The sequence below is a fragment of the Phyllobates terribilis genome, unplaced genomic scaffold (genome assembly GCF_046119375.1).
Source record: "Phyllobates terribilis strain yellow unplaced genomic scaffold, ASM4611937v1 Scaffold_4__5_contigs__length_816908805, whole genome shotgun sequence".
Taxonomy (NCBI): Eukaryota; Metazoa; Chordata; class Amphibia; order Anura; family Dendrobatidae; genus Phyllobates; species Phyllobates terribilis.
The window spans coordinates 463,464,791-463,478,509 of NW_027362764.1; the positions used below are offsets into that span (position 1 = coordinate 463,464,791).

At 43.2% G+C, this 13,719-nt stretch overlaps 1 protein-coding gene across 1 annotated transcript in view; it reads right to left on the reverse strand.

The window, feature by feature from the left end:
- The window catches only part of PIGN (phosphatidylinositol glycan anchor biosynthesis class N), a 363,689-nt gene that overhangs the window by 66,991 nt on the left and 282,979 nt on the right, over positions 1 to 13,719 (reverse strand). Inside the window, exon 26 of the mRNA XM_073678652.1 lies at positions 6,727 to 6,800. Within this exon, the coding sequence (XP_073534753.1) occupies positions 6,727 to 6,800 (74 nt within the window). The remainder of the gene's footprint in view (positions 1 to 6,726; positions 6,801 to 13,719) is intronic.

Genomic DNA, 13,719 nt, shown 5'->3' on the forward strand with positions numbered 1-13,719 from the left:
GTTTGAGAACAATAGGGATCAAACAGCATCATGAAAATGAAGAACCACACAAGACAGGTCAGGGTTAAAGTTGCAGAGAAGAGTAAAGCAGGGTTAGGTTTAAAGGTAAAAAAAAAATATAGCCGGAGCTCTGAACATCTCATGGAGCACTGTTCAATCTATCATCCAAAAATGAAAGGAGTTTGGCACAACTGCAAACCTACCAAGACATGACCATTCACCTAGACCAGTGATTTTCAACCAGTGTTCTGCGGCACACTAGTGTGCCGCGACACATGGTCGGGTGTGCCGCGGGGAAAGTTCCCCAAACTATGGTGCCCCCTGTGTTTTGTTTCCCGGCAATGCGCTCGATGCGCAGTCACGCCTTCTTACAATGTAGGAGACGTGTACAATAACACATGCGCAAGCTTTGAACCTCGCGCGACTTAATGACGTCACCGAGGCCGGCGCGTCATCCTGAGAGCGGAGAGACTCTCGCATTTGCCCGCCGCCAAGGTAATGCCCGCCAATAATGCCGACTATATGAGCTTTTGCCTGAGTATATGAACTGTTGGCAGAATACTCAGCATATGAGCTGGTACTTTTAGTACTCCAGCAGTATACTGCATATAACAATGAGAAATGTAAAATGAGAAATACTATAGTCATGAGGCTGGAGTACTACAAGTACCAGCTCATATGCTGAGTATATGAGCGGGCACTTGTACTCTGGCCTCATGGCCATAGTACTTCTCATTGTACCCCTTTATATTGCAGTATATGAGCCACATAATAATCAGCACCATATACTGTGGCGCTGTACAGTGCACATCACCACAGTATATGATGCTGATAATCATGTGCTCATATACGTGGGACTGTATTTATGAGGTTACATGGGATTGAATATATGAGGGGGTTATCCTTTTTGATTTCACTTTTTTAAAATAAATAATTTATTGAAAGGACTTCTGCCAGGCATATTTCACTCTTGAGGGCTAAAAAAGTAGCTCTTGTGGTGGTAAGAAGCTGATTTAAAACCCCCAAGAGTGAACTCCGTGAGAGTTGTATGTATGGAATAATAAATGATATTAGTACCATTCTTCAGCAGTCATGTCCTGCTTGAATTGACTCTAGTGGCGTAGCACTTGGCAGCCGGCTCTATTCTACTTATAGAGAAAGCTGAGTGCTACGTCACTAGTGTCAATTCAAGCAGGAAATGCAGACCGTAGTAATATAAGTTATTATCACACACATACAGCTCTCGCGAAGTTCACTCTTGGGGGGTTTAAATCAGCTTCTTGTCACCACGAGAGCTGCTTTTAAGCCCTCAGGAATGAAATATGCCTAGCAGAGGTCCTTTAAGTGTGGCAGATAATGTAATACTCTTCTATTTTAGTGTGTGGCTGCGCACACTATCTCAGCAGTGATGGAGAAGTATTTGAGAATGGAAAAGGCAAATGTCGAACAGGACCCTGGACACAATTCTAACCCAAATGAAGGCCCTAGTATGAGAGTTCGACAAAAGAAAAAAGACAAGTCGGTGAGCTCAAGGCAATACAGCGAAAGCTATCTTTCATTTGGATTTACTTCCACTGGGGATGCGACAGCACCAACACCACTGTGCTTGGTGTGTGGTGAGAAGCTTTCCAATAGCGCTATGGTGCCAAGCAAACTTAAACGCCATCTCCAAACGAAACACCCTTCCGTTCAAAATAAACCGATGGAGTATTTTGTACGCTTACGTACAAACAATGAGAAAGGGGCAACTTTTTTGAGAAAAAGCACAAAGGTAAATGAGAGAGCCCTCAAAGCTAGCTACCTTGTTGCTGAACTCATAGCTAAATCGAAAAAGTCCCACACTGTGGCAGAAACATTAATACTACCAGCTTGTAAAGCTATTGTAAATGAGATGCTTGGCCCTGAAGCAGCTAAAGAGATAGCTAAAGTGCCTCTCCCTGATAACACAATTGCCAGACGGATTGATGACTGGTCTGCGGACATTGAAACAGTTGTTTTGGAAAAGGTGCGCATCAGTAAGAAATTTGCCTTGCAACTTGATGAGTCGACATTATCAGTGGACATTGTCAGTTGTTGGCCAATGTGCATTTTGTGGATGGTGAAGCCATTAGAGAAAACTTCCTATTTTGCAAGGCACTGACAGAAAAATCAACAGGAGAGGCAATATTCCAAGTCACATCGGAATATCTTGATAAAAGTGGACTTACATGGGAAAACTGCACAGGTGTCTGCACTGATGGAGCCGCAGCCATGGTCGGGCGCATCAAAGGCTTTGTAAGTAGGGTTAAAGAAATAAACCCAGATGTTCTTGCTACCCACTGTTTCTTGCACCGTGAGGCCCTCATTGCAAAGACCTTACCAGCAGATCTAGCTCCTGTGTTGGATGATGTTGTGCGCATAGTGAACTTTGTGAAGACGCGACCTTTGAGATGTCGCTTATTTGCGTCTTTGTGTACAGAAATGGGAGCGGAACATAAAATCTTATTGCTCCACACGGAGGTCAGGTGGCTGTCACGCGGCAAAGTGCTGGCCCGTGTGTATGAGTTGCGAGAGGAACTTAAAATATTTCTTACAAACGAGAGGTCCGATTATCCAAAGCTGCTTGCAAGTGATGAGTGGTGTGCAAAGCTGGCATACCTGGCTGATATATTTCAATATCTGAATGAACTAAACACACGGATGTAAGGTCGAAATGAAAACCTGCTTACAAGCACTGATAAAATGAACGGATTCCGTTTAAAGGTGCAGCTCTGGCAACAACATGTGCAGGGTGGCAACCTTCAGATGTTCCCACTCACCGAGAAACTGCATGATGACAATACTGCTGCAATGTGCGAAGCGATTGGCAGACATTTGAAAACTCTTGAGGAGAAGTTATCGTTCTATTTCTCTTCAGCCTTCACAGAATGCCTTGACTGGGTTAAGGACCCATACAGCTCATTATCCGTTGCTGGAAAGGACATGACTTTAAAGGAGCAAGAGGAACTCGTTGAACTGAAGCAAGATCGCGGTTTAAAGCTAAAGTTTGCTGATCTTCCTTTGGACAGTTTTTGGTTATCTGTTGCCAAGGAGTTTCCCATTCTGGCCAACAAAGCTATGTTGACATTGCTCCCATTTTCAACCACATATCTATGTGAGCTGGGCTTCTCAAGCTTGACTGCGATAAAAAATAAAAACAGGGAGAAACTGAGAACTGTTGAGGAAGAGCTTTGTGTGTGTCTTTCCACCATTCCTGCCAGGATATCCCTTTTGTGTTTATCGAAACAGGCCCAGGTTTCACACTGAGTGAGTAAAATAAATTTAGAATCTATATTATTAACTATATGTATAATATGACTGTTTTAGTGTCATTTTGTGCTATTTTGGTTGGTGGTGTGCCCCAGGATTTTCTAAGTATAAAAAGTGTGCCGCGGCTCAAAAAAGGTTGAAAATCACTGACCTAGACGGACATCCCAAACTATGAGGGCACTAATAACAAAAGCAGCCAAGAGGCCCATGGTCACTCTGGAGGAGCTACAGAGATCCTCAGCTCAGGTGGGAGAATCTGTCTACAGGACAACAATCAGTCAAATACTCCTCAAATCTGGCCTTTATGGAAGAGTGGCAATAATAAAGACATTTTTTGACAGCAATCTATAAGCAGTTGCGTTTGCAGTTTCCAAAAAGCCATGTAGGGGACACAGTTAGCATGTGGAAGAAGGTGCTCTAGTCAGATGAGACCAAAGTAGAACTTTTTAGGCTAAATGCAAAACACTGTGTGTGGCGGAAAATGAATTCTGCACATCACCCTGAAAACATCATCCTCACAGTCAAATATGGTGGTGGCAGCATCAAAGCATATTCATGTGTTTGAATGGCCCAGTAAAAGTCCAGACTTAAATCCCAATGAAAATCTGTGACAAGATGTGAAAATTGCTGTTCATAGATGCTCTCCATCCAATCTCATTGAGCTAGAGCTAGTGTGCAAAGAATGGGAAAAAATTTCAGCCTCTAGATGTGCAAAACTGGTAGAGACATACCCCAAAAGACTTACAACAGTAATTGCAGTGAATGGTGTTCCTACAAAATATTGACTCAATGGCTGAAAACAAATAATTATCACAATTTTCATATTTATATTTTTAAATATTTAGAAAACCATGTATCATTTCCTTTACACTTCAGAAAAACTTGCTACTTTGTGTTGGTATATCACATAAAATCAAAATGTGACTGATCCCATCAATTCAGTGACCTGCCTCCTTTTAAAAATTCCATGCCGCCATCATTGTGTGGGCAGTGCATGCGCAGAGAGAGTCGGCGTCCCGTGTGCTCTGAATTGAGCCAAAGTCTCGATATGCGTATGTGCTGCCTCCAGCGCCATTTTATTGAAGTCCTGCATACAGGACGCAGACTCACACTGAGCACGATCTGCCCACACAATGATGGCGGCAGCGGCGTGGAATTTTAAAAAGGCAGGATACTGAACAATCAGAGGCTGCATATTACATCACTTCACATATATGTCCTCTACTTAACATTGCGCACACTAATGAAGGTCGCATTTGATCAAAATGTTTGTGCCTTTGTACTACTTTCTCATCATTAAATATTCAATATTATCTGAGTTTATTTGAGTGCCAAGTTTATCTTTACATTGGCTTTGGACCCTACTTGAGCACCAGCAACTTCCAGGCAGGAGTGCCGTAGTTTGTCTATAATAATAACAATAATCTTTATTTTTATATAGCGCTAACATATTCCGCAGCGCTTTACATACATTATCGTCGCTGTCCCCATCGGGGCTCACAATCTAGATTCCCTATCAGTATGTCTTTGGAGTGTGGGAGGAAACCGGAGAACCCGGAGGAAACCCACGCAAACACGGGGAGAACATACAAACTGCTTGCAGATGTTGTCCTTGGTGGGATTTGAACCCAGGACCCCAGCGCTGCAAGGCTGCAGTGCTAACCACTGAGCCACCGTGCCGCCCACTACTGAATAATCAGTGACCTGCACAAGAAGCAGAAGGGTCTGGTGGAGGGGCCAGAGAACCAGAAGACCCTGCCCCTACGTCCCGCCCCGAAGCACAACGGAGCACAGAAGACGTCATTTTATGAAAACTTCACAAGGTGAGTATTCAGCAGCCACTGAGCAGATCCCTTCACATCAGTTATCAGATGACTCAGGATCACAGCACAATTATAGCCATGCCTTTAGTTTATAGGGCTAAATCCTGCTGACAGGTTCTCTTTAACCATTGCAACAGTCCAGACAGCCCTACACAAATGACTAACATGAAGACGACATTTTAGCCTAAATAATCTCTAGAATATTTACATTAGGAAAATTTGTTCAACAATGCACTACTATCGTAAGCGCCCGAATATGGATGTCAAAGTTACAAATTATACAAGCTCTAAACAGAGTAATTATGAATGCTTAACACATAATATATACAGTCATAAGAAAAAACAGGTACACCCACTTTGAATTCTATGGTATTATGTATCAAGACATTTATCAAACATTTGGATACAGCCTCAGATGAACATGTGACAAATTAAAAAATTAAATACACGCCATGAATCAATAGCTTTTTATATTTCCTTGAGCAGCAATGAAATAAAATAATCATCTATATGTCTCTCACATTGTTTTTGAGTCATTTTGTCCCACTCTTCTTTACAACGTTTATTAAGTTCTTTGAGGTTTGTAGACATTAATTTATGCACGGCTCTTTTATAGGAATTTGTCATGAGGATTAAACCTCCTAAGACATCTATATGGACATATAGGTAATAGGAAGCTGAATAAAATGACATTTTGATATCTGCGATCCGATGTCTTATGCCAGAGATATCCTCGTTTTTCTTATGTCAATGAGCTTTCCAGGCTACGGGGCGGACACTGATCTACATGAGAATCTGACTCCAGAGATTATTTGACATGAAGGGGGCGTTACCAGTGTGAGACATGTAATGCCTGACAGTCTGCTCTGCTGATATACATGTCCTACACTGGCAAAGACCCCTGTGGGCACCTGTGTGATGTGACCTCCAGAATAACCACCAGTTAGGTGGTCAACAGAAGCGCAGAAGTGAGTGAAACGGCCATCGCTTTAGCATCTCCATCTCCCCAGTTATATCTTGGTCTTAGGCTTGGTCTACACATTGACTTTGGCCGGGATAGTCGTCCACCTGCTGCTACATCGTGATGCTATAATAAGTGAATGAAGTCGCATACACATTACCGCGACAAGCAAGTCACAAAAAATCCAACTGAGTCTGACTTTTTGTGATTTATTTGTTGTGGTCGCAGTATTGTAGATGTCACTATGCAACCACATTCATTTCCACAGCACGGCGATGTACCGTAGCATCAAGTGGACGACTGCCGTGGCCAAAGTCACTGTGCAGCCCTAGCCTAAATTACTCTAAGAATAAAAGAAGATGGAAGGGTCTGGTGAGGGCCACGGTTTTTTACTCAAAGGAGAATTGAGATTAACTGAATTGTTTGAAGTTTAGCGCAACCCCGATTAACCCCTAGAGGACTGCACATAAAAGGTTACTTGATAAAACAAATCTCCACTTAAACTAATGCCGGTCATATGTTTTTCATGGTACATTTATAATCATATTGGGAGGAAGTCATGAGTATGAATAATATTTCCATCATAAATATTTAGCCCTGGGACACTAAACTAGATAACTACTGTGCATTACCAATGGCTGGCTTTTCAAGTACCTTTTAGAGGAAATCTGGGCTGAGATCTGAACGGTTTCAAATGAGCACATCACCAAAATGAAAGGGATGAGAATCTGTAAAACACAAGGGTGAAAGTTAGAAGAGAAATCTTCTCAAAGCTTTATTGCAAGGGCTCTCGATCGACTCTAACTCGTCACTGAATGACGGGGCAGGTTCTCATTGTTCTGCATGAATAATTTACCACATTAGAAATATTTCAAATTAATGTGCCCTTCTTCAACATATTCATAGTTACACAGACACCAGAATGAATACAGGAATTTAAGCTCTTTTATACGCACTGATTAATGCATGAGAAGACACAATTTGTGGCTTAAGAGAAAGTATGCATTAGATTCCTAAAGAATGAGATGCAGGCGAAGGAAAACCTCTTATCCGAATCCTTCAATCAAGACCTATAGTAATCCCACAGTAAATTTCTATACTGTTTCCTTAGAATAATTTCATAGGTTTTTTTTTTTTACAAAGGTTAGTAGGAATAGCAAAGTAATTTGAAATGTAACTTCACTCTGGACACCATTTTTATTGTATTTTCAAGTGGAAATAATCCCATGTAAAGCAGAGTACAGCCTGCATCCAGACCTTTACTCACAATTCTGAGGGCCTCCAAGCCATTGTTCATTGCTGGATTAATATCTGAACATAGAAACGAGTAGCCAACATGTTCCACCGTTCTTCTTAATTACAAAAGCCAAAGCATGAACATAATATCCCTTATTCAACACAAGTGACAACGTAAGAACATTCTTCACCAATGGAAAGTCTCCTAGATGATCCATGAGGGAACACCTAAGATTGTATTCTGACAGAAAAAGTAAAACGTAATGGAAAAAAAGGAATGGAATTATACTATATTTGATATTAATTACCTTTCCTTAGGAAAGGACAATAAATATCAGATTGTGGAAGTTGGCACCCCCATAATCACCTCCTTCACATTCATACAGTTGCTGTGATTTGTACTACAAGCGCTATCCTATTTAAAGGGGTTTTCCCATAAATAAAGTAGATTTTAATCAATAGATCTTGGAATAAAAATAAGTTCCACAATTGGTTGTGTTAAAAAAAATGTTCCTGTGCTGAGACAATCTTATAAATGTTCCCCTGCTGTGTACTGTGAAAGGCTGTGTGCCCACGATGCGTTTTTTAAGCGCTTCCGCAGTGGCAATAACACTGCAGAAAAGCTTAAAAAATGCATGGTAGAAGACCTGCCATGTTCCCCAATGATAATCCGCATGTGCTGTGCACATGCTGCGGAAATTTCCGTTGCGGGTTATCATTGCGGAAAAAAATGCAGCACTACCAATTATTTTGCGGAAAAGCTGCGTTTTCACCGCCACTGACTTGCATTGGAACACATGGATTACGCATCACTGCATCTGTAGATGCGGAATTCATGCGTTTCAATGTGCGGATGGTACTCGGGTCGGGAGAAGAGGAGACTCTCCTCCGGACCCGGGTACCATAGAACCTTTAAAAAAAAGAATAAAATAAAAAATAAATATTATATTTACCTTCTGATGGCCCCCGATGCGCTTGTCTTCGCTTGCCAGCAGATCGCGGTGGACTGAAGGACCTGCGCTGACGTCATTTAGTCATGTGACGGGTCACGCAACCCCTGACGTCGGCAGGTCCTTCAGTGTACCGCGAGCTGCCGGCAAGCCAGGAAGGATGGAATAAAGACTCCGGAGCCAATCAGAAGGTAAGTATAGATTTATTTGTTACCATTCTTTACGGTCACACTATATAAATCCATGCCGTTTCCCTGGCAGGAAAAAAGCATGTACAATCCGCATGCGTTTTTTCTGCATTTCTGCATCATGGGCACATAGCCTAATGGCTGTGTCTGACTGTGCAGGAACATGGTCTGATCATACCACAGCTCCTGGGCAGGGGAGGAAGCAAACGACAATACAGACATTACAGCAGGGGATCACAGCTGATTCTTTTTGTGAGGTAAAACATTTCCCTGCCTGTTTTAAGCACTGCTTTACCTCAAAGAAAGAATCAGCTGTGATCCCGTGCGGTAATGTCAGTATACTTTTTTGCTCATTTCCTCATTTGTTGAATATCTCCACCAGGCCCTCCGTCTCCCGATGGTATACCGATGTCCAGAGCTGTGTAATCTGGAGAGCTTTACACAACTCCTTCATTACCTTGGACATAAAGGGAGTTCCCTGGTCAGCCAGGATCTCCTTTGGCAGGCCTGTCCGGGAGAAAATATGTACTAGTTCTCTGGCTATACTCCTGGCGAAGGAGTTTCTCAGTGGTACTGCCTCCGGATACTGAGTGGCAAAGTCTAGCACTACCAGGATGTATTGGTGTCCCCTGGCAGACTTAACCAAGGGCCCGACAAGGTCCATGGCAATCAGGTCAAATGGGACCTCTATAATAGGTAATGGTACTAGAGGGCTTCGGAAGTGGGACACGGGAGCAATTAGCTGACAGGTGGGGCAGGACCAGCAGTAATTAACAATCTCTCTGTGACATCCAGGCCAGTAGAACCTTTGCAGGATGCGCTCTTGGTTTTTTTTTACTCCCAGATGCCCACCCAAGATATGAGAATGGGCCAGGTCTAACACCCTACGCTATAGGGACCCGGCACCACCAACTACTCTACCACTTCCCCTCTTGGACTAGTCACCTGATAAAGTAGTTCCTCATTTAGTGTGAAATATGGGAACCTGGTGTCAGCCCCCAGCTCTAGAGAAACCCAATTTATCAAAGACACATTATCAAATGCATTTTTCAATGTGGGATTCTGCATCTGAGCAGTTCCAAAATCTCCCCCAGAAACCTCAGGAATCTCGGCCTCTTGTGTCACCGTCTCGTCCTAGTCACTGGCAAGGACACACAGGGGGGAATTTATCGGCCTCAGACAGCGTTGGGGATTCAACATTGTGGAACCGGCTCCTTCCTGAATCACATGGTATGCCTGCTTTCTGCCATAAGTCCCAGAACAGGCTAAAGTTCTGCCCTATTATTACTGGGTGTAGCAGGTCTTTAACTACTCCCACCTCATGGGACTCAGCGCTGCAGTTAGTTTTTATAGCCACTCTGGAAACATGGTAGTCTTTGGTGTCCCATTGAATACAGCGGACACCCACGTTTTTCTCGGGAATCAACTGGTGGGGGAGTGTGGCCCTTATCAGAGTCACCAAACTCCCTGAGTCCAAGAGTCTTGTCACCAGTATTCCACTTATTGTTACGGGACATGCCTGCGGGCCCCTCACCGGGCTGACAGTCCACACTGCAGGCTGGATGGGCATACTACGAACGGCGCCTCCCCACGCTTCAGTCCATCTGTTCGAAGGACAAAGGAAAACGGGCGGCTATGTGTCCAAGACCGTGACATCTCCAACAGGTCAAGTCCTTACCAGCAACTTTTGGCAACCCCTCAGCGACCCCTTGGGACCTCAAACTCTCCCAAGTGGTGGCTTTACTACCCCTCTTTTGAGATTCAAGCTCCTTCTAAATACCCCAGTACGGGCATGCAACACCTGGTAAATTTTTACTAGGCCTACCATCTGCATTTTGGGGGTCCCCCTGGGCAACCCAGGTCTGCACAGGGAGTGGATAAATCTGTCCATTACGACCCGCTCTACCATCTGAGCTGGGGTGGAGGCCTCCGGCTGCAATCATTTTGATGTTTGATTTTGATATCTGATCATGTCCTAAAATGGACACTGTACCCTAGGCATCTCTCCTTCTCCCACTCATTGGTAACCCTCATTTTCAACATGAAAATTCTTAAGTGGTCTTTTATTGGTGGTACTCTCAAAGTATAACATCTATTAAACACTTGGTCCACTTAGAGGAACGTCGTATGTACACAATAGAGGAGATGCAGTCTAAATACCCTACCGTCATATTCCCTTCTTTCTAAAATCTACAAAGTAAGATTTAATATACATAAGGGGGCCTTCATTTTAAATGATCGTGGCAAAAACGCCAATTAAAGAATGCATGGCTAGTAATTACCACAAGCCTACTCAGCATTAAATATAATAATAGGAGAAACAGAGTACATATGGGCATAAAAACAATATAGCTTTATTAGATATCAAATATAAAAAGGGCCACGACAGGTGGCGACATGAAGTAGTAATAGATTACAAAATGCAGCACATAGTCATATGAATACAGGATATATATACTTTGAGAAAAATTTCCTCAGGAAAAAAGAGGAAAAGGGGGCAAGCACAAAAGGATATAAGACACACCATGCAAATGCACCGCTCCATACAAGTGTACGGGTAAATATGCAGTGTCAATGTAAATATCAGATGTCGCTTACCAAACGCAATAATAGATAAAAGTAAGAGACAGGCCAAGGACCAGGAGAGACAGAGATACCAGGTGGCCCTAATTGGAGCCTCGACGCGCGTTTCGCCCCTGGATAGAGGGCTTTCTCAAGAGGCATTTAAGTAATAAAGATACTAGAACATCTTTCTGAGCAGGAGTGGAGACCATGCCTGCTTAGATGGTTCACTAAATCTAATTTCTCGTCTGGCCAAATAGCCACCAACTACAAATTCATACATGTTCCCCTGGATTATGAGTAATACCAGTTTCCACTAACAAAATGGCAGATCGAGGATCCTAACTTGTCCTGCAGCACCATTCTGAAAGATCTAGATCAAGCACACAAATTCCTCCCTTCAGCTCGCTTTATAGAAATGAGGCTGAAAATCTGTCATAGATCCTATTTAACCCATCAAAAAGGTCAGAGAATGGGGCTCCTCCATGTGTTTTAAGTACCACTCCCCTGAAGTCAATTTGTTCTATTGTTTGTGGACATGCCCGGTCAATCAGCCCTTTTGGGTCAGAGTGCGACAATTAACAACCCCGCATGTGACAAACTTTTCTCCTGATGAGCCTCTATGGGTCATCTTTGGATATTTAAAGCCAGATAATTATACATGCTCTCCAGGGGCCCGTAAACTACAACATTTGGTTGCACCAGCCGGTATTAAAGCCATGCTGCAGGTATGAATCCACAACCAAGCTCCTCCTTTCAAGATCTTTCTAGACAAACTGTCGTTTCTGCTTCAGATGGATTGGGCTGAGGCCTCCTTGTATAAGGAGGGAAGGGTGTAGTCCTTTTTTGAAACTTGGGAAAGTTTCATCTCCCTGCTTCCACAACGCATTCAGGATGACATTAAAACTTGTTTTCAACCAACAGTGTGGTATCAAGAGCAATTATTATTAGGAGAAGCGCCTATATAGAAATATTCTTGGGAGAACCACTGTGTGGAGATGCTTCTGGGTGTTGGAGGTCTGCTCTGGTGTCGGTGGGTCCTGCACAACTCTTAAAGAGAGTTTAAGGTTATACACCCATGTTGGGTGATTAATATGCAAGAGATGTACCTGTTTCAGACATTTCCTCATTTCTCCTTTCCCTCCCTCCCTCCGAGTTTTTAGTTTATTTTCCTTTTAAATCAATGTAATTGTGCCTTGAATAGGTACTTTGCTACCCACCATCTCATAACAGCATATCATACATATGATAGTAGGCTTTGGTTAATCATTGTCATTAGTATATATGCTTTGGGTAATATTTACATTGATGTATGTACATTTTTCTATTAAAAAAAACAAGGTTTAAAAAAAAATATTCAGGATTATTAACTTTTTGGATTGACTGACAGAACTTTAGTTGTTCAATAATAAAATAATTCATCAAAAATACAAATTGCCGAATAATTGTGAACACATTGTATATGAGAATAACCATACAGCCAACATGTAATATGGTATAATTTTTAACTGAAAGTACTGAATAACTTATTGAAGAAATGTGATTCATAGTGTCTGAATGTAATGTGATAATTATAGCTGGATTTAACTATTAGAGGAAGAATGATACTACAATTTAATCAGTTATACTGAAATACACTGCTCAAAAAAATAAAGGGAACACTTAAACAACAGAATATAACTCCAAGTAAATCAAACTTCTGTGAAATCAAACTGTCCACTTAGGAAGCAACACTGATTGACAATCAATTTCACATGCTGTTGGGCAACTGGAATAGACAATAGATGGAAATTATTGGCAATTATCAAGACACCCTCAATAAAGGAGTGGTTCTGCAGGTGGGGACCACAGACCACATCTCAGTACCAATGCTTTCTGGCTGATGTTTTGGTCACTTTTGAATGTTGGTTGTGCTTTCACACTCGTGGTAGCATGAGACGGACTCTACAACCCACAGAAGTTGTTCAGGTAGTGCAGCTCATCCAGGATGGCACATCAATGTGAGCTGTGTCAAAAAGGTTTGCTGTGTGTCAGCGTAGTGTCCAGAGGCTGGAGGCGCTACCAGGAGACAGGCCAGTACAACAGGAGACGTGGAAGGGGCCGTAGGAGGGCAACAACCCAGCAGCAGGACAGCTACCTCCGCATTTGTGCAAGGAGGAACAGGAGGTGCACTGCTAGAGCCCTGCAAAATGACCTCCAGCAGGCCACAAATGTGCATGTGTCTGCACAAACGGTTAGAAACCGACTCCATGAGGGTGGTATGAGGGTCAGAAGTCCACAGACGGGGGTTGTGCTCACAGCCCAACACCGTGCAGGACCCTTTGCGTTTGACACAGAACACCAGGACTGGCAAAGTCGCCACTGGCACCCTGTGCTCTTCACAGATGAAAGCAGGTTCACACTGAGCACATGTGACAGACGTGACAGAGTCTGGAGACGCCATGGAGAGCGATCTGCTGCCTGAAACATCCTTCAGCATGACCGGTTTGGCAGTGGGTCAGTAATGGTGCGGGGTGGCATTTCTTTGGAGGGCCGCACAGCCCTCCATGTGCTCGCCAGAGGTAGCCTGACTGCCATTAGGTACCGAGATGAGATCCTCAGACCCCTTGTGAGACCATATGCTGGTGCGGTTGGCCCTGGGTTCCTCCTAATGCAGGACAATGCCAGACCTCATGTGGCTGGAGTGTGTCAGCAGTTCCTGCAAGATGAAG